A 24,858-nucleotide genomic window follows, 5' to 3' on the forward strand; every position below is an offset into this window, starting at 1 on the left:
CCCTTTGCTCGGTTTTCGTTGAACTCCAAATATGGAAATCGAACGATGAGCGGCGGTCGGGTGCACGCGCCTCGCTCACGGCGCAGAGGAGGGGGGCGGGGCAACGGCGCCGAACACCATATAAGGAAACAAGGGACACGAAATTTGCAGCACGAGATTTTTGTGGAGCATCGAGGGAGGGGGAGAGAGAGTGAGAGTCAGCGCTAGGATGAGAGAGGTGGATACCTAGCAGCAGCAGCAGCAGGAGGAGGAGGAAGCCGGATGATGAGGAACATGGATGACTCACGAAATTCAGATATTTGTAGAGCGGATACAAACACTTGAACATCCTGGGGACCTGGGCAGAATAAATTTTTGGGAGGCTATCTGCGTGGAAACATATAAAAAATACGATTAAACCCCTTTAGCTAACGAAGCTTGAATATAGTGAAATCGGTGGGCCAAGAGTACACTGTTAACATCAGATAACAAAATAGCCAACTGAAGCCAACACAAGGTTGAGCCGTATGAACCAGGGGTGTTCAAAGGACGGCCCGGGGGCCATTTGCGGTTCGTGAACTGATTTTCTGCGGCTTCTAACAGACAGTTGGTTACCGTCGTAGACGGAGGCGTTTTATTTATGCCAGCAAATTCAAATCTTACAATAGAACATGTCAGGGACAACACAAAAGTATTTGTCCATTAATAATGTGTTTGCTTTTTTATTTAATTTAAATAGCATCTATCAAATGACTTTCTCAAAAGCAAATTTTGGCGAATTAAAACTTGCTTTTAATGAATTTATTACACTTGGCAAAGACTAGCAGGTGTTTCAGAAGAAAGAGTTGCCTAAAGCCTGTTTTTATTGAGAATAGACTATTTTTTCCTGAATAAATTACCCACTGAATGACTTTGTCTTAGGCAAACAAAACAATGTTTAAGTCTCACACATCTCTTTCCCTCAAAGTTTGTCAAATTAAACACTGCTTGCTTAGTTTATTGTTAAACAGGCACTAAAAGGTAATTTAAATTTTTTGTGATTTTAGTCTTGAAACATCTTTTTATGGCGTATAAGTACTTTTACGTTTTGGATATACAATAAATAACACCTCCATTTTACACATAACAAAAAGTTGACTGCTTTTCTCATTTAAATAAAGTACTGCAACTCATTTATTGTCGAGTAGGTAAAAAAAATAGTTTTTTTATTTTCATTTGTTTGTCCTTTATTGATGTGAATGATTTTGACTTCTTGATTTTGGTCCATATGATAAAATGTTTATTAGACCTATCCTATCATCTTAGCTTTTTATTTTTAAAGTTATTGTAAGTTAACTCCTGAAATTGAAGGGAATAGTGAAATTCTCTCACTCATCATCTTTGAATTTAGCAAACAAATACATTTTGTAATTCCAACTTTAAACAGAAAGCATGTAGTCAGAAAGAGAAAAAATATATAATTTGGTTTCAGTTATACAAGTTTTAATTTGCTCTATAGGTTTATTAGAAAACCTTTGACTTGTTGTCACAATAAATTCTAATTAATTATGTTTAAAACCCCCCAAAGATGTTAATTTTACTATTTTCTCCACTGTTTGTTCAATGAGTGTATCAGTACATGTAAATAAATCTCAAAATATGATTAAATGCTGTTACTTTGCGCAGTTTACCGATACAAATCACACTTTTGTTTTTGACTTCTGTCCAAACGAAGCGTAAATAAGGTCAGATATGAGCTAACAGCAGGAACCGTGTGAACCTTTGTTTATTCTTTATAAAACAGCATTATGTCAAAGTCATGGTCATCAGATCAATGCAGGAGATTGTTACATTTGCTGTTACTACAATATTGCATGCATTTGTTTCCCACATTTGGAATGAGCTGTGTGCAACAAGCACTGAAGAGGCAAAGTGCAAAAATAACTGCTTGTAAGACGTCCACAAGCTCCCTCTAGTGGACAAAAAGAGAAACACAAAGAACCACACAATGGTGAAAAATCATCTCAATAGTCACTTTTGGCCCTGAACACTTCAGACTTGCATATATAATTTCATGCATTCACTAAGAATAAAGCCCTAGTTTTAATCTTTGTGTGCACACAATATGATCAGGTGTTAAAGTGCACATTATGGCTGCCATTACACACGACACTGGATATTTTTAAAATACCTAATGCTGTTTCACTTCTCTAAACATATACTTAAAAAAAAAAAAAGATTTAATCTATCCAGGAATGGAGGACATTGTTGCAAATAATATCAGCCCTTTAATCCACCACCAAATTCCTTCTGATTTGCTGCAAAAAACAACCAAGTAAATCCAGTTTGAGAACTGAAAGTCAACACTGATCAGTCAAGCAGCAGATGCAGAACAAAGAAGCCTCTGCTCCACATGTAGGACATTTCACACAGACAGTTCAAGCTGTAATTAAATCTGTTTTTATGAGGAAGAAACCTTCAGGAAAAAGCTTAAATACCAACAGAGACATGCTAGTGCGGTTCCTCAGTATTCCTTGAAAGCTCAGATTATAACGTGTGAATATAAATATTACTGACGACGTTTGATGCAAAGATGATACAATTTGCAACAATCAGAATTTTTATTTTGTGTTTTTGTATTTAAAGACAGTGGTTGCTTTGTGTTCAGGTAATTACTTATACCATCATGTAGAAGAGATAACAGTATAGTTCAATTATATTAGGACGTTTAAAGCTAACTCTTTGGCTGACTGATCGCTTGCTTTCGTATGCTGGTGATTTGACCTCATTATTCCAGAACCGTCTTTTTCAGCTAAAACTGAAAAACCTGCGTCTGGTTTATTCTGTAGCGCCCTGCACGTTTCCATCAAGGGAGTAACAGACAAAATAAATAAAAATAAAAGTTAGTGTCAATGACACAAAGCTCTCAAGAACGTGTGTTTCTTTTTCTGCTCGTTTATATTTCCAAGGAATGCTAGATTGTAACATCTGTAAAGCGAATCTACAAGGAGAACTGGATATTTCTGAGGCTCTGAGGAATGGATGAAAATATAAAAAGAAGCTGCAGAAGCAGGCGTAAATGTAAAAGCTTTAAAGCTGCATTTTGAAGTATCTTTAAGACGGACTACAAAGTGGACCCACGTCTCAGCCCGGTAAGGCTTAAAAAACTGAACCATGAGGTGTGAAGGTAAACATCGACTTTTCTGTTAAGACAAACTGTAAACTTGTAGAGAGGGTTTTGTTTTGCGATGTTCCTGGACTGTAACAGGCTGTGTCTGATGCTGGTGAGTCAGGATGGGGCAGTCGTCATCCAGGGCCAGTGAGGAGGATGATGATGATGATGAGGATGATGACGATGATGATGATGATAAGGCTTTAGTGCTAGAAGTGTGCTTGGGTTCGTCTGTCTGGACTAGAGACCGCTGGATGTTCAGGCCTCTAGCTGGATTTCTTCTTGACGCTCACTGGTGCTCCTCTCGATTTGTTCAACATCTCCGTAGCCTTAAAAAAATTACACAAAGAAGATTATTTATTAGATTTGATGAAATGTTAACTTCTATCTAATTATCTATAAAGATAAAGAGACAGTGAAACAAAGATGGAGATTATGGCTCCAACTAATCTTATCAATTATTCTGATGAAAAATTGGCACATTCTGCAGATTTTTCATTTAACTACTTAAACTTATTTTGCACAATAGAAATACATGAAAAACTACAAATAAACAGATAAGAAAATCACATTGCCTAAAAGTCACACACCATTATTTTAGTGCGTATGCTTGATCAAAGGATGCATTTGCAGCTAAAAATATTTCCAACATCAACTTGACTTAATCAATAATCAGTTTATTCACTCGATTTAACAAATTTCATCATTAATATAGAAACGTTCTCTTATAACACCGACACTACCTGAGAGTAAACAGAACAGGAAAAGAAGAACAATCATGTAGAAATCTGCCTCTTTCTCAACAAACACTAAATAAATCCGTCACGGCCGCATACATTAAGTCATCTCCTCATTATTAACTCAAAGTGTATAAAACTTAATAATTTTTCTATTTTGAATTGGTTTAAAGTTGAGCATTTTTCCAAGTCCTCATAAATAAATAAAATAATAAATTTGTCATGTCTGTAATATTAACTTTTTGCTTTTTATTTACCAACCCACCCGACTCGCACATTTCACATCCTGTCCCTTTAGTTTATTTATTTGTAAACAAATACCAATACAAATCAATAATAACAAAACAAAAACCTGTTCTAGGACGACGCCGGCAGCCTGGTCGATGGCTCCGCCCACAGGCCGGTACTGGCCGGAGTAGCGGATGAAGGCCCAAACCAACATGGCGACCATCAGCAGCCCCAGGCCGCAGTCGCACACCAGGGCAAAGGTCGTCAGGCCGACGAAGAGCAACACGCCCGACATGATGTAGAGGAGGCACATCAGCACGAAGAGAACCGCCGGAGTCCGGAAGGCGCTGAACAGGTTCTTAGCCTTTATAACGAGGAAACATTTAATCATCACATTATGAAACAAAAATCAAAGCTCTTCCTGGCTTCTGGAAATATTTTGACTTTCAAAAGCAGAAAGTAGACTGTAGCGCAGGGCATTCTGGGTAAAAACAACAAAACAAACGCACGTTTAGCGCTGGCAGGAGAAATGCCTTGTGGTTTTTTAACAGAGACAAAAGAGAAATCCAACAGACGCTAAAATCTGACGCTACTCCACTTTGTTTACGTTTAGTAAAGAAGAAAGCTGCGCTCAGTTTCTTCTGAGGTTTTTATGTTGTTTCCTTCCGTGGTTCTTGGTGCAGCGCCCCCACAGGCGAGGAGGGGAACAGGCTGTTCAATTTGTTGGGATAGTTTGACAAAGTGCAGTGTGAAAGCGAACAGCAGCAGCTGAAAATGCAACAAATGTAGCAATTTTGGTCCCAAATCAAACTAAATCCGGTGTGAAAACACCCTTAGGTAAACTAATATTTTAAAAAAGTGTTCAGGTTGAAAAGCAGGGAAAGTCCAAAGAAAAACCATTAAAAGTCACTTTAAAGGCAGGTTCCTTTGGAAACAAAATATAAGACTTTCCATTTAGCGGTTTCAGATTCATGCAGAATAAAAAACGAGTCTCACCTCGTTCTGCTTGCTGAGCGACTGCCACATCTCGTCCAGCTCCTTCTGCAGCTGAGCCTGGTAGCGATCGCAAAACTCCTGTCCTCCCATCTTCTTTGTGTTTGCAAACATGTGAATGGCTTCTCTGTGGAAGAAGTTATGCTTCTCCTCCAGCGCCTCTGGAGCCACATACGGCAGATCTCCTCCACAGATCTAAAAACACAAACACACTGAAGAACCAGAACTGTAGAGATGCTTACTGTGGCTCATGCATGGCAGAAACTCACCCTCTCCATGCACTTCTGGTACTGATCTTTAGCTGCTGCTACAGCTGCCAGGTTGTTGGCTTCTGCTGTGGCCTAGTAAAATCATAAACAGATGTGTTGCTCATGGTGAAGAACAAAAACAAAATAATTCAAACTGAGAGGCCTGTTCAGCTCCATAACACACAGTTTGTACACTTTTCCTACAGCAAAATTCAAGCATTTTGAGGTAAGAATTCAAACTTTTTCAGCACCAGACTTTGAAGATAAGAAAATATACTATTTAATATAATTTATTAGGGCTGAAACGATTCCTCGAGTGATTCGAGTACCTCGATTATTAAAATTCCTCGAGGAAAATTGACCTGCCTAGAAGGTTCGTTAATTTATCGGAGCTCTGACTTCCGCCTCTGAGTTGTTGACGGAAGCTACGTGTTAGCGGCATAACGTCCAATCTTCATGTTCGGCCTGCGGGGATTTTACTGATTGGTGATAATTCCGGGTTTTCATCGTTTTCGTGGGACCAATAAACATCCTTAAAATGACCGGCGCGATGCCGGGAGTTCGGCAGCCTTTCTGCTCCAGAGCTGCTGGTTGAACGGCGGGAAGAAGCTGAGGAGGATTTATACAGGTGAGCGGAGAGACTGAACACGGCGGGCGGCTGAGGGTTGATGCTTACAGGGTAAGAGCAGCTTTACGGACGAACCGCACAATAAACTTATATCATCCCGGACTGAACAAACGGGAGGCGGAACATGGCTGGTAGATGAGTTTCTGAACGGAGGAGCCGTAAATATCCCGTATTGCTCCCCCGGTCTACAAAAAAGTAACTGGTAGGGAAGCTCAAATGTGGAAAAAATAGACTGATGTTGATATCCGATAGTAACACTGGTGTTATGGAAGATTTACCAATATTTTATTTCATAATTGTTTTTATCCGATTACTCGATTAATCGTAAGAAAAATCTATAGATTACTCGATTACTAAAATAATCGTTTACAACAGCCCTATAATTTATCACCATTATTAATAGTCTCATGATAGTATTCTACATTCAGGGATATGGAAAAATAAGACAATAATAAAATTTTATGTGTTGAAATGTCTCTCTTACACACATCCTAAACTTCTGACTGGTTTGAGAAATAATATTTTCCAAATTTAGGTTTTTAATCAAACATTAGATTTATTACCAAACTGTGCAGTTTGGTAATTGAAATTCAGGCATTTTCAAGGATCTCCAGCAGAAAACAAACCCTGCCAACATGCCGACGTACCATGAGCATCGTCTTTGGTTGAGGCAAATCTTCTCCTTGGTAGATTTTAATGTAAGCCTGGAAACCAAAGCAGGACGGAGTCAGAAAAACGGAGCGGGCCTCAGCAGAGCTGCAGAGAACCGGGGGATTTCACCTTGAAGAACTCCAGCAGGCCTCTGCAGGTCACTTTGTTCCCGTTTATTTCCTTCTCAGCCAGGTTGTCTGGATGCAGCAGTCTGGGGATCAGAGCCTGCAGCTCTGTTTTGAATTCAACAGCAACATCTGGAAACAAGTTAAACGTTTATTATGCGATTAATGTGTGCAAAAAAATACTTACAGCATGAAAGACAATGTAAAAACTCATCATTTACCCAAGTAATCTTACATTCATTACATGTATAATGCTTATATCAACTAATCAATATAGTATCTGTTTAGTTTTTATTGTAGTGGATTAATTATTTCTTTAAATTTCACCAAAATACATAATATGTTTATTTGATAATTTGAACAGTTTTGTGTCTTTTAGTTGACAATGTCTGATTGAGATAAAATGTTTCTACTGAGTTGTAAATTTTCTATTGTAATGTTTATATTTCCATTTTTTAAAGCCATCTGGGAAACACTTTTATTTTCTGAATATATATATATAAATATACATGTAGATTATTTAGATTTTTTATCTGGAACTGAAGTGGTTTTGTTAAAAGAGTTTGAATAATTATCATTGCTTTCATCATTTTGGACATTGTTCAATATTTAAATTATTCCAGTTTGGCTCCAATTTCTGACACGCAAACGTTTTTTTCTACTTGCTCTGAATTTGCATATTTTAAACTGTGATTTCTCCCTTAAATGATACATTTTGCTCCTTAATCTTAAACAATTTTTGAATGTTTTTCAAACACAATTCTTTTTAGCTTTCTAAATAATTAAGAGTTGTCTGTAGTTTCACTATATCAATAAATTTGTTCCCGATAAACAGTGTTTTCTAAAAATCATACTTTATGGATTATTCTTATTAGGCTGTCAAAGTAATAAACTTTGCTGGATGATAGTGTATTGTGATAAACAATAATTTATTTAGAGACTATTCTCTTCTAATATAATAATTATAAAGGCTTATAAATGCATATAAAACACTTTAGATTTAGAGCCGACTCGTCTTTGTTTAATAAGGCAACATTTTTAGAGACTTTTCTTCCAGCTTTCATCAAAACTCAGCAGCAGAACCAGCAACGTTTGGATTTTCTCTATTAAAACCAAACCAGTCTCACCCTTCAGCTGCCCCCGGAAAGCGGGGTGGGTGGCAACTTTGAGGCCAGGATGGGGCAACAAGAAGCAGGAGATCTTGGTGAAACATGAATGAATGTGTTCCCTCACATTCTGCAGCTCCTCATGTTGAGCCTCCTTAACCTGAACATACACACACAGCATTACAGAAATGTTGCAGCGCTTTTAAAATCATTTCAGAAACATTTAAACTGGTACCTGTAGCCGTTTTTCCAGAAACTGGCTGCCACCTTTGAAGCCGTAGTTGTATTCATAGGGGAAACTCCAGTCTCTGACCAGAAACATCAACGACTGCGGGGTGAAAAGAACAGTGATATATGTATATTTAGCAACAATAACCACACCAGCATGAGTTACTGTGTTGGATACTGTGATTCATGGTACCTGAAACGGCTTCTGAAAGATCTCATCCATGGCCAGGCGGCCATACTCTGTGAACAGCTGAGAGGAGAAAACACCAAATGATGCAAAATGTCACAATTAACTTCAGTAATATGCTCCGATACGGCCAACAAACAGCACTTCAATATAAAAATCTGTTTTTAATATAAAAAAAACAAAAACGGTATTATGTGGTGTTCTAATTCTCTGAGAAAATTCTGGGTCTCCTTTAGCTAAAAGCCACAATCTTCATAAACACTGACATGGATCAATGTTTACTGAGTCAACTGGGTGTAAACGGGCTTCATGTTTTTAATTAAATCATTGAAATAAATTAACTTTATTGATGATATTCTAAATTACTTGTGAGAAAAGCCGACTGAACTTCGGTTCCAGCAGCTGAAACCAAACTGAACTCTGGTTTTTGGAGCCTCTGTCACTTTAAATCCAAATAAGCTGCAGCTGGCCACGCCCCCCACCTCAACGCTTAAACTCACACGTGGAAACGGCTGCAGACAGTTGCGCAATTATACAACTGTACATTTTTGAAAAGCAGAAGTGGTGCCTCATGCGCAACAAAAATGCATCAAGTGGTTTATGAATGGAAAGTCAACAACAAAGCACCTGTCTTTTCCAGCAGCCATTGTACAAAGCATACAGAGGTAAAACCAGCAGATAAAATATGCTGAAACACTGCTTGGGTTGCTAGGTAACAGGCGGAGCTTGGCTGGAGTTGCTAGGTGACGGTGCAGTCCCCATGGATGTGACTTAATTGGGAGGATTTTGAAATGACATCAAAAAACACGTCAACTTATCGCCAAAAACTAAATGGGTTTGTTTTTTAAGTGCTTAGGCTGTTTGTAGATCCAGTTTAGAGCCAAATGGAAGCACAAAAATGTGCAAAATGTGAATTTTGTGTGATAGTTCTCCTTTCATTACAAAGTTACAAAGGCGTCCAGATAAATTTAAACTGCGAAGGCCAACCTCCACTTTCCCTTATGTTTTAGGGAGGGCAGGCTAGACTCTACGGTTGGCATCTTATTCATTAAATGTGGTTAGCTTCCTACTTTCTGTAACAAAAATATACACCGATGTCTTTAAAATCACAACACAGCTGTATTTCATTACAGCAGTCCTACAACAATTAGGTCCAGGTGGGAATAAAAATAGTAAAATTAGGTTGTAACTATAAGACAAACTGATCTTTCTGAAAGTATTCTATGAAACTCACTCATCTCTTAAGTTGAAAAAAATCAACAACAACACAAACCCAGACTGACCTGTAGCTGCTGCAGGTCGTCCTCCTGGATGTTCTGTGAGATATTGTAGATCTACCAAACCAGAAGTCATGTCAGAAAACTCAACAATGACAAACTAATCAGTGATGATCAGAGTGAGATGTTTACCTGGACTGAGCTGGTCATGGTGCTGAGGGCAAAGATGGTGGCACAGTCCTTCACTGTGGACTGATCATCAAACGCTCCCTGAGTGTCCATCAACACCACGGCCACCTACAGGAGAGAGACGGAACAGCAGCAGACATTTACTTCCTGTAATAGCCGACTTTTCTTCTTTTTTTTTTTTACTTTTAGAGTAAAGAAATAAACTGTATTTATTTACTGTGAGAAAGTGGTGACAAGAAGCCATGTGGGGTTGTTTTGAGGCAGCTGATTGGATTGCTCTTTGCCAGCCGCATGGAGAATGACTGAGTGTGTGACCGACTATAAAAACGTCTGCGTGGACAAAACTGTCCCCATTTGAAGAATCTTGAATTAATACGAGTCACAGCAACATTTAGTTTCTCTTTGGAAAGTATTTTTGAATTGAATTTGAATTTAATGTCAATTTAGATTAATAAAAAATGTTTCATTACTGCAAAAAATGAACTCAAAGATATAAAAAGCTGACTTTGAAGTAAAATAATAAATTGCTAGGTCTTTAGTTTGAAGAACTAGTAACAAAGAAGTGTAATAAATCTTTGTTTTCAATTTTTCTCCCTATTTGCTCATTCTAGTATGTGCTGTAATCTAAAAATCTAACTTTAAGTGACACCTGCTGTTTGTTACAGATATAAGAAGTGAATTAATATCTCTAGATGACGTCAGTACCTCCGTCCCGTCGCTCTTCTGAACTGTAAAAACTTTGCTCCACAGCTGGATGCCCGTCGTCTCCGGTTCCGACCCGCCTCTCCAAGAAAACCCAGTCAGCTCCTCTTCATCCCGACCCAGCCAGTTATTGTCGCTCTGCAGACACACAAGTTAAACCGTAAATACCAAACGTACAACAGACATTCAGATAAAACTGTAGAGCAGAAACAGCTTCCCTCAGGGTTTGTGTTTTGGGTTTTTTTCCACCGTTTTGCCAGCAGCTCCAACTATCATTACAGCCTGTGCTATAAATAGACATCTCCAGTGTTTTATAACAAACAAAGTGGAGAGCAGAGCTCTCAGGTTCTGATTAGCTCCGCACTTAGCAGCTTGTTTTACTGTCCACTGGAAGCTAGTTTAAAATTTAAAATGGTGCAACAGGAAACATTTTAATGAAAGAGGGAGAAAAAATGTAAGAAAATCAATAGCACTTATCAATCGCAGTCTCAAAGAGCGATGCTTGCTGGACGCATCCGAACAAACAGGGAACTAATACATGCTGATTACACTTCCTATAAAACCTGGCAACAAAAATCTAAATTATTATTCATAAGCAAACGGGTTTGGTCACAAACTGGGCGTTTCACGTCACATGCATGTTTTCATGATGTGCCAACGCATCAATGCCTCCCAGATTCTGGAGAAACCAGATGGAGATAAAACTGAAACTGAGAAGTCATTCATGACGTGAACTGCCAGCAACCTGTCCCAAAATCATCATGACAAACAACAAAATCATCGTTATAGGCCAATTTTCAAGTAATGTAATGGTGACGGAGTAATAATGGAAGTCAAACTTTAATTTCTGACAAACATTTAATTCTGGAAGTGGAAGACATTTTAAATATCAAAAACAACCAAAACAACAAATAAAATGAAGCGAGGTCAGTGATGTGGACGTCAAGTTTTATCACAATATTTATCATAATATAAGAATTATTTATTACTCTTTTAGGTAACTGTGTCACAACAATTACTTCACCACAAAAACAAAAACAAATGCTGCTCTTGAAAAACATTCCCACTTACTTCTTCAGGACAGTCAAATAAAGGAGTGTTTAATTATATTTTGAGATTTAATTATGTTTACTGAAACACTCATTGAACAAACAGTGGAGAAAACAGTAAAACTGACAGTGTTTTTAAAACGTTAATTAAAATTTATCATGACAACAGTAAGTTATAATTCCTCTGATAATTTAATTAAAAAACGCTACATTAAATGTCTCTGTAAACTAAATTGTCCTTCAAAAGAAACAGGCAAGTTGAGACCGAAGCACCAGATTCAAGACTTTTGCCATCCAGTTGTTAGTAGAAAGAGAGAAAAGAAAAAAAACTAATCATAAAAAAAATTGACATTATCGAGCTTGTTTTAATTTATCATGAGATTAATTGATTTACTGCGACAGGCGTCGCCATGGCAACACCTCAGGCTCACCTTTCTGTGCATGTAGCGGAGCATGAAGTCCAGTAAGAAGCTTTTCCCCTTCCTGAAGGCGCCGGCCACCGACAGAACCACCACGTGTTTGTCTCGGACCGCCGGGTCCAGCAGAATCTGAGCTAAAGCCTCGGTGTTCAGCGTGAAGGAGTGATCGTCCTTATTCACGTCCACAATCTGAACCGGGTGCGCATCACTCCCCATTCTGCAAACAAACACGCAAAAAATAAAAACATTATTTACCGTCAAATTAAAGCTTTACGACGCTTTACATGGAAACTTTAAAGAAAACTTCACTAACATTTGGTATCGACTTTCTTTAAATGTTTAAAATATTTTATGGTTTAATTTAATAAAATTGTTGCTAATAAACATTAGGGGCTGGGTCACTTGTTGATTAATAAAGTTTTTGAAGATGCAATTTTTGGAAAATCTGGATTTTTCTTTACCAATGCACTCCTTGGGTTTTCATAGTTCAGATTGGGGCTGCAGCTAACAATTATTTTAGTTATTGATTAGTCTATTGATTATTTGACAACCTGTTAGAAAATGGGCAAATTCTACAGACTTTTCATTTAACCACTGAAAGCTTTTTTATACAATTTTAGAAATACAATAAAAGATGCATTTTACAGCCTAAAATGCAACACCACAGCCTTCCTCTAGTAAATCTGAGCCAGGTGAAGCAAAAATTATGCGACTTGTTGAGTTCTGGGTAAAAACATATTTACAGACAAAAGTGTTTTTATCTTAAATGGAAAATTATATATTTTTGTACAGTTTCGATGTGATTACTGTTCTTAATGTGATGTGTTTGTTTCACCAAATTGCCTTTTTTGGATCTGTAGACTTCAGTTAACAATTAACGGTTTAATAATTTAATCAATGGTTATTTCGATAATCAATTCATCGTGATTAATCATGATTAATCCGATTAATCATTTCAGCCCTAATTTGGAGTGATGTGAGCACACTCAGAGCCACCATCTTGCTTGACAAGTGTATTTAAAATAAATATTTATTTTGAATGCTGGTCAACACTATTAACCAATTTTAAGGTCAGGCTAATATTTTTTACTTTTTTAAATTATGAAAATAAAGTCATAATATTTCAAGAATACCGTTGTACAATAAAAGTCTAAATAATACAAGCATACAGTTTAATATTAACATAAAAAAGTTGCAATATTAGGAGAATGAAGTAGTAATTTTATGGTAACTCCTGTACAAAAGTTTTTAAAAAATTATCAGTAGCAGGAATTTGAAATGACTGAGTCTATTTTAAAGAAAAACCTACACAAACTGAAGTGGCCACATCAGATCCTGATAACTCTATACAAGTTTTTTATATCATTAAAACTATTTTTTTCTTGTAATTTTAATCAACTGTATTCTGCTAAAACTCAACTATACTCTCATAACTGAATAATTACAAAAAACTTTGCAGCCAGGCTTTAATACACCATCATACAACTCATAAGATTTGACAAAAGCCACATATGTTCTGTCATTTGTAATTTCTTTTTTTCAGAAAATAAATCAAGAAAACAATCGATTATAATTTAACAAAATAAAAGTGTATGTATGTAAAAGTGGCCTATAAGTGCACCACAATACTGTACAAAATTTTTTAATAATTTATATCTGTCCCATTTACTTGGCTTTTGTAGTTTTTTTTAAGCTCCACAAACTTTAAGTTTTTATTAGATCTCATTGTGAGAAAATGTACAGTATGAATGTAATTGTAATGCTTTTAACATGGTTACAGCATTATCCTCTACAGTGCATCAAATCATATATTTCATTAAAATAGAATCAAAATTTGATGAATCAATGAAAAATTTGCCTGAATTTGATGTCTGGACAAATAATCGGCAATCAAGCATTTCATTTTTAATTTTAAGCATTTATTTCAGAAATTAACTTCGATGATAGTTGAATGATGAGCAATTTTGAATCAAACTGAATCTTTTCCAATCAGCACATCTGGCAGATGAGATCATTTATCTTCAATAAAACCCAACAAAGTGCTTTTTTCTGTCCAGATCGAAACATGTTTCAATATTTTCTGCTAATAGCTCTCCGTCAATCACCCTGCGGGCATTAAAATACTATTGCAGCAAGTCAACCAATACAAAGTTTAGCTCTGTGTGGATGTGCTTGCAGGCTGTTCATATTGGTGTCATGCTGCTCTGCCTGCAGCTTATGGATTTAGCATGCCCTCCAATAATCTGGTCATGTTTCTTTCCGATCAAAAGAGCGCATTGTTACGAGACTTCATCGGAAAGCCGTCCTCTCCATGGCGTCCATTAAGACAAGAAGGTGAGACGATGTGTCATCAAACTAAAGCGGTCACTCCCTACTTTCAGGCACCTTGAAGGTGTGGCGTTGATTAGCAGCATGCCAGCCATTTCCTTGCAATGAATGTCCAGAGCAGACTGGATGCAAGAAATTAGCACAATCAGAATTTATCGCCGCTTTTACGCAACATCGACAGCTAGCAGAGTGAGTTTGGCGCAGGAAAGTTGAGCTGAAATCCACTTTTAACGCGAACATCTTCGAGTCTGCATAACTGAGCTAACATAGCGGTTAAAACAGGGTGAGTTCGGACAAAAACAAAGAACTAGCTGTTAAATGAGCGCAGAGTTAGAAAAGAAATCCACGAACAATATTGCGTTCAAAGGAACATAAGTGAAAAAGTAACATACGTGTTCGTTTTAGCTGAAGTTTCAAGGTGCCGTGTTGTCTGCGGAGTCTTCCAGAAGCGTCTCCAGACACTCAGGAGAGCCGAGAAACGAACAACTTTTCACACTGACACGAAAACAGTCATGAGAACTTTTTTCCACGACTAGACTGCCCACTTCCGGCTTCAGTCCGCGAAACGTCACACGGGGAATGTAGTTTTTTGTGTGACCTCCTTCCCCCGGTCGAGCTCCGGTGAAAACTACAAGCCCCTTCGAGTGAAATTCACCGGCAGGAAATGGGAAATGTAGTTTTAATTCAGTGAGGGCGATGTTTACGCAACGACCGAGCAGGTAATGTAAAGTAGGTGCGGACACTTTGCGTTTATCCAAATCACATCCGAAATGTTTCCACAACGGTGACAGATACGGTATCCTAGCAACCGGGATTCGTTTGAAGAGAAAACAGTCATGCACAGTTGTGACGAAGCTCTAGCGCCCTCTGCTGTTGGTAAATTAACCAACAAAAGAGTGACGTCATTCATTATGACACATCGTAAATCTTCAGATTTTTTTCCCCTTGCTTGTTTTAATCCAAAACAATATTTTTTCATAAATATATTTTTAAACTGCATTGTTAACATTAGACTATGAATAAAGTCTCTTTGCTCATTGTTTTAAAAAACGCAAAAAACCCCAATTCCTATCGCATAAATGCATTTATATTTAGAGTAACTTAAAAATATCTGACAAGCAGAAAACTAAAAACGTACATTTTAAAGGAATATACACATTAAAGAACACATAGCTAAAAATAGAAATAGAAAATTAATACTTAAGTGAATTAAATAAATTTTGAATAGATGTCAAATTATATAGAAAATAAAGAGAACATTTGAAATGGAATACAACTAAAAATGTTACCAGGATAAATTAATAAGTAACAATAGATATTTTTATTACTAAAATACTTTTAGAAATAGTGTTTTAGAAAAAGGTACAGTACTTTTAAAAGGAGAGTTGTAGAAGGTGAAATCACACATGAATTCAAGTCTTTATTTTGTTTATTTGGTGGTTTTGTATGAGCTATCTGTAATTAATTTCTAAGAAAATGTTGAAATTATGAAAAAAGAGAAGACAAAAATATTATCTTGACCAAACAAAATAAAGATTTTATTTCACAGAACAGAAAATGAGAAACACTGAATTTACAAACAAAAAAATCGGTTTTAGCCCAACTTATTGTTTTTAACTAAATGGCAGTGGTAGTGTTACACTTACAAAGAAACTAATGCTGTTTAATGACAGTTTAGCTTAAAAGTGTTAAAATTATAAAGAACAAAGGAAGTCCGAGATTTAAAAACATACATGACATCAAAAACATTAAACTATCTCTAACAAACAGGATCAGATAACAGAAAAGAGATTATTTATATAAATATTATACCAATATTACTACCAATACTTTACTGTTATTGTTCTAGTGCTTCTCCATACTTCCTCGGTACATTTATGATTAATAAGTACATAATAAATTAAATATACTTTATTGCCAAAAATACTTTTAGAAACCATTTTCAGAAAAGGAAGCAAAAAACATACATTTATTAGAACTACAAAATGCAATTTTGCAACTAAGTGTTCGTGTCTTGATGTAGTATTTATTTTTTAAACTTCATGGTTGACTGTAAGAAACTTTAACCAAGATGTAATAGTAACAGTACGTCGTCTCAGCTTGGAAGCGCTCTTTCCACCCCTGAGGTTGATGAGCTCGAAATAGGGGTGCACCGACAAATCGTTCCAGATTTCTTTAATTTCGGCCGAAACTTGCTTCCAACAATATTTTTCAGACAAAAAAAAAAAAAAAAAATCGGTATTAGCAGGTCAGCCTTTTTAAACATCATGATCGGCAAGGAAAATGCAATCGGTGCACCCGTAGCTCGAACTGTTAGAAACATTACAGCAAACACTGTAAAACTGAACTTTTAATACTTCTAGTTTTAAAAACATTTGTTCTGATCTGTTTCTGTATGATCTAAGAGTTCAGGTTGGGCGTTCAAAGTGCCTGAATACAGGAGGATTTTTACTTAATTCCTTTGAATTCTAATATCTCATAATACAGTAAAGTCTAAAGGGGAAACACGAGTTAATGACTGAAACATCTGGGTTAATTGAGCTAATATACACCACCTGCCAGGTCCAACAGGGACCCGGCAGCTTCCTGGGCCTCCACATCCAGCTGCAGGATCTCCACAGTCTCCAGGTCCAGTTCAGACTCGCTGGGCAGCACCAGGTACTGGCACTGGTCAGACTCGTAGTAGTGCAGCTCGATGTAGCCACTGTCGGACAGCGGATCCTTTTCGGTGTCTTCGCTGACTTCGTGCGCCTGGTATTCGTGCGGCTCCATGGTGACCAGCTCCTCGTGATCCGGGGTCAAAGGGCACGGCAGGTCTTCGGAGAAAGGCGTGTGCATTTGGGGAGAGGAACTAGAAAGGAACAGGGCGTGAGAAAAAGAGTCTGCGGGAGGTAAAGAAGAAAATAATTGAGATTAATCACTAAAACCGTAACATCAATAATCTATTCAAGAGTCAGGATGATTAACAAAGCAGTAATTAAACTCTTCACGAAGCAAATTATTGTGTAAAGAGATTTATGTGTAAAACACAGCGGACTAATGACGAAGCCCGTTGCTAAGACGTAGAAAGGAGGTTGCCACGGCAACAGAAAACAAACACGGGAACAATGGAGCGCGCTGAAAAAAAGCCGTGATAAAAATGCCACAGAAAGCTGCTTCTTCCCTGGCGGAGATCTCCGGGCTTTAGGAGAGGCACACAAACGACACGGTCCGTGTCTTTTTTTTTCTTTTTTGGAAACGTGACGCTGGTGTCGGTACCGACCTGAGATCTCCACCGTGTCGCACACTGCAGGCACTTCGTAGCTGGTTCCATCTAACCTGCAAACGAAACCGCAAGACAAAAAAAATAAATAAAAATAAAAACACTTGTAAAAGTGTAAAATTACTTAGAAAGTCCTCAGATTGTACCTGGAGTGAGTGAGTGATAGGGAACAAAACAGCATATGTTTTAAAAAATACTTTTGAAATACTTTTGAAAAGTAGTTCAATAACTATAACTTTAAATGTTTTCCACTGATAAAAATCTGACAAGTTCACCACTTTACTCTAAAACCACAAAATAAATAGAGCAACAAACTGCCCTCTTGTGGTTTTCTTTTTTGTTACTGTTCTTACCACCTGAAATCTGGTGGACTCAGACAATGAACCTTCAGAGACACATAAAGTTACAAAATCGGTCTTCTATCACCTGAAGAACATTTCCAGGGTTAAAGGACTACTGACTAAACAAGATCAAGAGTAACTCATCCATGAATTTATCTTTATTAAATCTCAAAAATAATTAAATGATCCCAAAGGAAATTAAAATGTTGTAACTCCATATTAATTCAGACTCTTCAAAGAATTATTGTAGACAAACAGTGATGACTGTTGGCAGGAATTACCTCCTGTAGCAGTCTGTATCACACTGAATTTGAAGAAACGTCTGACTGAAGTTGGGCTGAGAGTCCCTTTCTGAGGCAAACCAAATTTGAAGAATAATATGATGTAGTAATATAGTTAATAAATAATAATTTGACATTTACAGTAGGGTTGTAACTTGATTATTTTAGTAATCAATTATTCTATCGATTATTCTGACGACTAATCAGATAAAAACTTTGGCACAGTTTGCAGATTTTTCATTTAACCACTAAAACATTTTTATACAATGTTCGACGTACATTAATAGAAGCAACTACACAAATAATTCCTAAAACGTTACTGTCTAAAATGTAATGACAGCATTACTGTTGATCATTTGTAGTTTATTGTTTGGATACATTTGCAGCTAAATAAATTCTCCTAATAAGATTAATTGTTTCAGCCCTAAATTACTCATGTTTTGATTGAACTCACAGTACAGGCTTGTTGATCAGACAGCTGTTGGAGCCATGATAGCTGTGGGTCTTCCTCAGACCCTCCAGCAGCGCCAGCCGATACTCTGGACACACACACCACAGCGACCCCTTCCCCACCGTCTGCAGCAAAACACACACATACACTTTCATAACACATTTAGCTGGATGATACATTTTTCCAGTAATTATTGTGATAAACAATAATATTGATATAATTTTATTGAAAATACTCTATTTTCAAGTAATACAGCTGGACAACATGGCAGAAAAATACATGATATAAGCTTGTCATATCCGTCGGTATTGATAATTGTTAAATGTTAGTTATTGATTAGTTTTTTATTTTAAATATCTGAAATACATATGACCTTTCCTGTTTTACCCACAGTTTTCACTTCACGCCATTGTTTTTTATTTTTAAGCAGTTATGAGGCAAAATGGCAGAACCTGGAACTGCTGCTGCCAAGTTACTCAGCTGGTTGTTGCTAGGTGACCAAAGAGCGAGTGAGTTGCTAGGTCCCTTTCCTGCAAGTGATTTAGTTGATTCTGCCAACCTTACTTACTTACTTAGTTAGTTAGCTGTTGGAGGTTTAGCAGCTAAAGCCTTTCCTCTGTTTACATCCCCCAGAATGCTGTGTGGTTCAGTGAATGTATTGAATGCATTGAAAACTAAACACTGGAACTGGAGGATATTTAAAATCACCAAAATAAAATATGACAACAAAAAACAGTAAATAAAACAGAAATGAAAAAAACCCCCACAAAACTGAAACTATAAATAAAATTATTGTGATGTCTCTGTAAACTAAATTGCCCGTAGGCAAGTCACGATAATACATTTTGCTGGATGATAAATTGTCCAATGATGTCAGATAATATTGTTGTCTTGAGACCATTTTAACGTAACAAAATGATAATTACATAATAATTCAAGTTCAACCTCTTAAAGATCAATAAACTTTCATTTCAGTGGAACTTTTAACATTGGAACTGGAAGACATTTTAAATATTCAAAATAAGCAAACAAAACAAATAAAATGAATTATGAAGTCTCTGTAAACAATATTTCCCTTCATAAAAATGGTCTGGTTGAGACAAATCCATCAGACTGAAGGCTGTTGTAATCCAGTTTTGGTAGAAAGAGAGAAAGACGTGGCAAATTAAAATAATTTCAATGCACTTCATTGATTTACAGCTTTTTGCGACAGGCTTACTTTCATATAATATTAACATTTGGACGCAGTCGTATAATTTCAGCTGACTTTTGTGCACGCACCTGGCTCTTGTCCCTCTGAATGCGACGGAAGCTCTTGCTCAGTGACAGGTTGTGTCTCACCGAGTTCCTCCAGCCGCCGGTGGCCGTCCTGTAGTACGGAAAGTTGCTCACGATCCAACCGTAGATGTCCTTCACCGGGAGCCTCTTCTGAGGAGAATCTTCTATCGCCATGAAGATGAGACTGCTGAAGGAGTACGGCGGCTTGGAGGAGGCCGCCGCCGCAGGAGAAGGAGGAAGCTGCCCGGGCTGTCGCCGGGGTAACGGGGTCACTTTGGTCATAGGCTGCAGGAGCAGCAGGTCGCCCCTCTGGTGCAGCCAGCTTAGACAGGTCAGATCATCCTGGTTGGACGTGTCCCAATGTCCCAGGCCGCGTCCTTCGAGGCACTGAGAGGCGGCGAGGTGTGAAACAGGAGATGACGAACGAGCGGACTCCGCTGCAGCCGGAGACAGAGAGGTGGGGGACGGAGGGAATGAGACGGGTGACAGAGGGAGAGACGGGGGTGAGGAGGTCAAGGTCAGAGAGCCTCCGAGAGCAGTGGGAGACGAGGAGAAAGGTGGCAGCGTGTGAGAGCTGTTCTTCATTTCTGTCAGATCCAGACTCATTCAGCTGCTTGGCTGCAAAAGACAGAAATTCAGAAATACTTTACTGATCCCACATGCTGCTGTAGCTAGTTTTAGTTCAAAATTATTAAAAATAAATGTTGTAGATGGTGGTGCTAGTGAGCAGGAAAGATCTCCTGCAGCAGTCTGTATTGCAGCAAATTTGAAGAAGCCACTGACTAAAGATACTGTTTTTCTAAAACAATCTCATAAAATTACTCAGTGATGGCTTAAGCAAATATGGTAAAACAAAATCAACTAACAGGTATTGAGCCAATGGAATAGAAGTGAAAAGAAAAGAAGAGAAGAGGAAAGAAAAGAAAGTCATTTATTAATCCCACTGTGCAGAAATTCACTTGTTACAGCAGCACAGTAACAAAATATACCCCATTAAAATATATAAAAACAATATAAACAACTGTGTACTACTAAAATAACAACAGATAAAATAAAATTAAAATTAAATAGAAACCTGAAAATCTGGGAGATTTTTAAATACAGAATATGTTGTTTTATAAAGCTCACCTGCAGTAAACAGCACAAGTGATTTATTTTAAAATCCCAAATGTAATAAGTCTTATGTACAAAAGAAGTTAGATTTAAGTGGCAACGTCTATATTTTTATTAAATTGTATTACATCTATAAATAGTGCAGTGGTGACCCCAAGGAGGGGCAATGGGGTGCCATGGTACCCTCTTAAAAATGCTGAGAATCATCTTCATGTCATAGAAATATATATATATATATATATTTAGTTGTGTCCCTCCTTTTTTAACTGGCCTGAAACAATAAAAAAAAACAATACCAAATAATAAAAAACCTCTGTGTATTTTATTAGAATTTTATATGATAGATGAACACAAAGCATAACTGTGAGATTAATTTAATTTTACAAAAAACAGTTGAAAAGTGTGGTGAGTGCATTTGTTTTTAGCTCCCTCTCTGACATCTCTAAATGATGACTTAGTGGAAATCTTGCAAATTCCAGGAGAATTTTAATATGTGACCAGAGCATGTTTCACCATTCTCACTGTGAAACATGGTAGTGGCAGCATCATGCTTTGAGAATGAATTTGTTCTGAAGACACAGGTAGGCTGGTCAGGTCGTTTTCTATTATCTAGGTGTGCAAAGCAGTATTTTTCTTTAGATTTCTATTTGTAAAATGTATTAAATATATATTTATGCAGTACTTTGTGTTAATCTAGCACCTAAAATCCTCTGTTGTTTACATTAAAGTACCACTTTAAGAATCTTCTCCGACATCCCAGGTTAGATCAGTAACATGATGGCTCGCCGTTACCCTCTGATGAGCATCATTTCTTTGTCCAAAGTCCAGACTCACGTTCCCATCAACTTAAACCTTGTACTTTAAAGATGCTGCGAAAATAAACTTATATGCTTCCGCCTAACCAGGACTATCATAAGCTGCATTTATGACGCTCTAAAACTTTGTATGAAGCCACATGGCTCTGTTGTGGGGCAGGAGGCAAATGGCGGAACAATATAAAGTTTCATTTAGCTATACAAGAAAACCGCCTTTCTCCTCACAGGTAACCCCCATGTCGGCGCTGTTCGCTCTTTAAAAAGCAAAGAAAATAATTTTTGTACCCACCAGAGACCAACAAAGATCAGTCAACCGGAGCTCGACTCTCACCCGAAGTCCAGCAGGTTTGGGGGTAATATTTAAGGCGAAACCCGGACGGGTCAAAACGTGAAGAGTCGCAGCCGGACACCTCTTCCTCCGTGCCCTGTTGATATCTGCCGTAACCATGGAAACCGCAGAGAACGCTCTGCGTGCTGCGCGCTCCCGTGCGCAACCCCGAGAATAATCACGCTGCCGCAAAAACTTTAAATATGGCTACAAACCGTAGGAAGAGTCATAATACATCCCCAACAAGACAAGAAACATTTTCTTTTCTTTTCTGTAAAATGCCGGATTTGAATGGAAGGGATTTGTTTCAAAAAATACTTTAATCCCGGAGAGAAATTAAATGTTGTAACCTACATTGTTACATTTGAGAAAAGAAGAAAAAAAGAAGGTGTTGTAGATGCAGGAAGCTGTGCCCAGAAAGAATCTCCTGTAGCAGTCAATGTTACAGTGACAGTGACAAATCCTCAGAGGACGAATGTGACTTAATTCAGATCTTTTCTACATTTTCATATATGGTACCAAATTGGATCCTTATTCCCATATCTTGATACAACAGAAAAAATATAGGAGAGAATCAAACATGCTGTTCCTGCAGCAAATCCAATACAGAGGCTGAATGAAGTACAATCGTCCAGCTAAAAATGTTTGAGTTTGTGAGAAAAAAATAAAGACAAAATTATTTTTTCCTTTATTTCGAAATTAATAAAGTTGATAAAACATGTAAGTTTTAAAACAAATATTTACTGCAATCTGAACTTAAAAACTGGACTCGGTCTCATTTCCGAAGGTGTTTTGATGCCAATCTGAAACAATGTATTAATTTCCCTTTAGTTTGGGTGTTTTTTGTTTTCAGATGAGTGGAGAACAGATACCAGGATGTCCATTGACTTTCCCTTAATTTGGATCGTCACTTCCTGTAAGCACTATAAAATCAAATTTGATTTTATTACATCTTCACAGGAGAAATATTAACACAAAGAAAAAAAAAACTAGATACACAAAGCTATACATTTGTTTATTTTTTCCATCACACAAAATCCAAACTTTATCATGCTTTGTCAAATGTAGATAAATAAAAAGAAAATAGGAGCTGGGCGTACCATTTGGTTTAAACACTGAGAAACATGTCCAGAGACATGACATGAACACTAATCTGCACAGAATCAGATCTGATGTTAAAACCTTGAAGCCCTTTTAGTTAGGTGTTTAAAAAAACAATAATTTACCAGCGTTACTTTACAACCACGCAGCAGACAGAGAGGTGCTTCGTTTCACACATTCTGCTCGTTTCGATGAAGCGGAAAAGCTTCGTAAATACGCTGCAGCTCAACACCAAACAAATGTTCTCCGTTTGTCAACAAAAACAGTAAAAGGGCGAGAGCACAAACAGTCTTAACCTTCTAACCTCACGGTCACCTGACTAAGTGAGACGTTAACCAGTAGATAATGATTGGCTGGAAGACGGCGGTTGCCACAGTGATGTAGAGGCGGAGCTGAGGCTTGGAGTTCGATCCCATTCCCATCGAATCCGAGGAGATGGAGGGCAGGATCTTCATTTTCAGAGATCGAACCTGCGGGGTTTGTAGTTAATTAATCACATTTTAATCAAAAACCTTTAGCACTTTCAATTCAAAAACACTTTTTGCTGCTTCATTGTTGAATAAATAGACATATAAGCTAAACAACAAATACATTTATTGTATTTGATCTGCTATTTAACCATCAGATTGGTGCAAAGTTCTTTCATACCCAGAGTTCAGTAGATTTACCTGAAGAACTTTCTTGGGGGGGGAAAATTATATTTAGGAGTATTTTTACTACAATGTACTTTTTAATTTCACTTCAGTAGTTTTATTATGAAGTATTGCTGCTCTTACTTGAGTAAAATTACCAAGTAATAACCCAGAGTTGTATTTGGACATAAAATTCCTTAAGACTTTTGCCCAGATTCTTACAAATTAAGGAATTTATTTCACACAAAGCATAGATTAGATTCTCAAAGAAACACCAGAAACTTAAGCTCTTTGATATTTTACATTAAACAGCTTGGCTTGATCTCAACAGGTGTTCGGTTTTCACAATATCCCTTCAAAGCAGGTTTAATCAATATACAAATGCAGTACCTGAAGCTGCCAGAAGAGGACACAGATTTCCTATTCGTGTGAAATAGAAAACATAAAACACTGCTGGGTGCTGACAACTTTTAGGGAAGAGATGCACCGAATTTGTCCAGAGGTCAGTGGATTTCTCCATTAAGCACATTAAAATGCCATGTGTGTGTTTTTGTAAACTAAAAAAAACTTGAACCTAAAGCAAATTATTTACCTTAAAGGACAAACTCCAGAGCTTTGCTCTTCATGTGGTCGTTCTGTTACAAAAGTCTGTATATTCTTGTATTTCTTCAAAACATCCACAGTGCAGATGCCTTTAAAATTATGCAATCAGTTGAAAATGACAGAGCAGGACTGGGGTTGAAAGCATCTTCTTAAAGGAACAGTGACTGTATTTGTTCACACCATTTTAGATTCAAATCATGAAGAATTAAAGTGTCCCAAGAACACTTATTTAATTTTCTAAACACTTTAAATAATAGAATAAAGTTTGTATTTAGTGTTTAAGTCCATATTTAGTGTGGTAGGTGAAAATATTAGTACTTACAATGAAGAACATCAGGGCACAAGAGGACCAGGCGAGGGCAACATAATAACCGTCGCTGCCGAACATTAAGCCGCACAGCACCGTGAAGATCATTCTGGGTGGAAACACACACACACACACACACACACACACACACACACACACACACACACACACACACACACAC

At 37.4% G+C, this 24,858-nt stretch overlaps 3 protein-coding genes across 5 annotated transcripts in view; all 3 read right to left on the reverse strand.

Annotated features, from left to right (window-relative positions):
* Positions 1 to 1,726: 1,726 nt before the first annotated feature.
* On the reverse strand, positions 1,727 to 14,885 carry atl3 (atlastin 3). The gene is made up of 14 exons (XM_008420811.2): positions 14,558 to 14,885; positions 11,850 to 12,054; positions 10,373 to 10,507; positions 9,671 to 9,775; positions 9,545 to 9,595; positions 8,268 to 8,324; positions 8,082 to 8,174; positions 7,868 to 8,006; positions 6,745 to 6,872; positions 6,612 to 6,668; positions 5,358 to 5,429; positions 5,092 to 5,283; positions 4,220 to 4,459; positions 1,727 to 3,459 (listed from the first exon to the last, which is right to left on the reverse strand). The coding sequence occupies exons 2-14, from the start codon at positions 12,051 to 12,053 to the stop codon at positions 3,397 to 3,399; spliced, it is 1,536 nt and encodes a 511-aa protein (XP_008419033.1). The 5' UTR covers position 12,054; positions 14,558 to 14,885; the 3' UTR covers positions 1,727 to 3,396.
* An 830-nt stretch (positions 14,886 to 15,715) lies between these two features.
* Positions 15,716 to 22,138, reverse strand: LOC103471654 (forkhead box protein N2-like). 2 transcript variants are annotated; one of them, XM_008420810.1, is made up of 5 exons: positions 22,038 to 22,138; positions 19,782 to 20,396; positions 18,504 to 18,625; positions 17,428 to 17,483; positions 15,716 to 17,047 (listed from the first exon to the last, which is right to left on the reverse strand). In XM_008420810.1, the coding sequence occupies exons 2-5, from the start codon at positions 20,382 to 20,384 to the stop codon at positions 16,707 to 16,709; spliced, it is 1,122 nt and encodes a 373-aa protein (XP_008419032.1). In that variant the 5' UTR covers positions 20,385 to 20,396; positions 22,038 to 22,138; the 3' UTR covers positions 15,716 to 16,706. The 2 variants fall into 2 exon arrangements, with proteins under 2 accessions (XP_008419032.1, XP_008419031.1); XM_008420809.1 differs by having other exon boundaries at positions 21,996 to 22,138.
* An 890-nt stretch (positions 22,139 to 23,028) lies between these two features.
* The window catches only part of yif1a (Yip1 interacting factor homolog A (S. cerevisiae)), an 11,268-nt gene continuing 9,438 nt past the window's right edge, over positions 23,029 to 24,858 (reverse strand). The window contains exons 8-9 of one of the 2 annotated variants that reach the window (XM_008420799.2): positions 24,693 to 24,786; positions 23,029 to 23,605 (exon numbers count right to left, since the gene is read on the reverse strand). In XM_008420799.2, coding sequence (XP_008419021.1) covers positions 23,447 to 23,605; positions 24,693 to 24,786 — 253 coding nt within the window. In that variant the 3' untranslated portion in view covers positions 23,029 to 23,446. The remainder of the gene's footprint in view (positions 23,606 to 24,692; positions 24,787 to 24,858) is intronic. The other variant, XM_008420797.2, reaches the window with a different exon arrangement.

Source organism: Poecilia reticulata, linkage group LG10 (genome assembly GCF_000633615.1).
Source record: "Poecilia reticulata strain Guanapo linkage group LG10, Guppy_female_1.0+MT, whole genome shotgun sequence".
Classification (NCBI taxonomy): domain Eukaryota; kingdom Metazoa; phylum Chordata; class Actinopteri; order Cyprinodontiformes; family Poeciliidae; genus Poecilia; species Poecilia reticulata.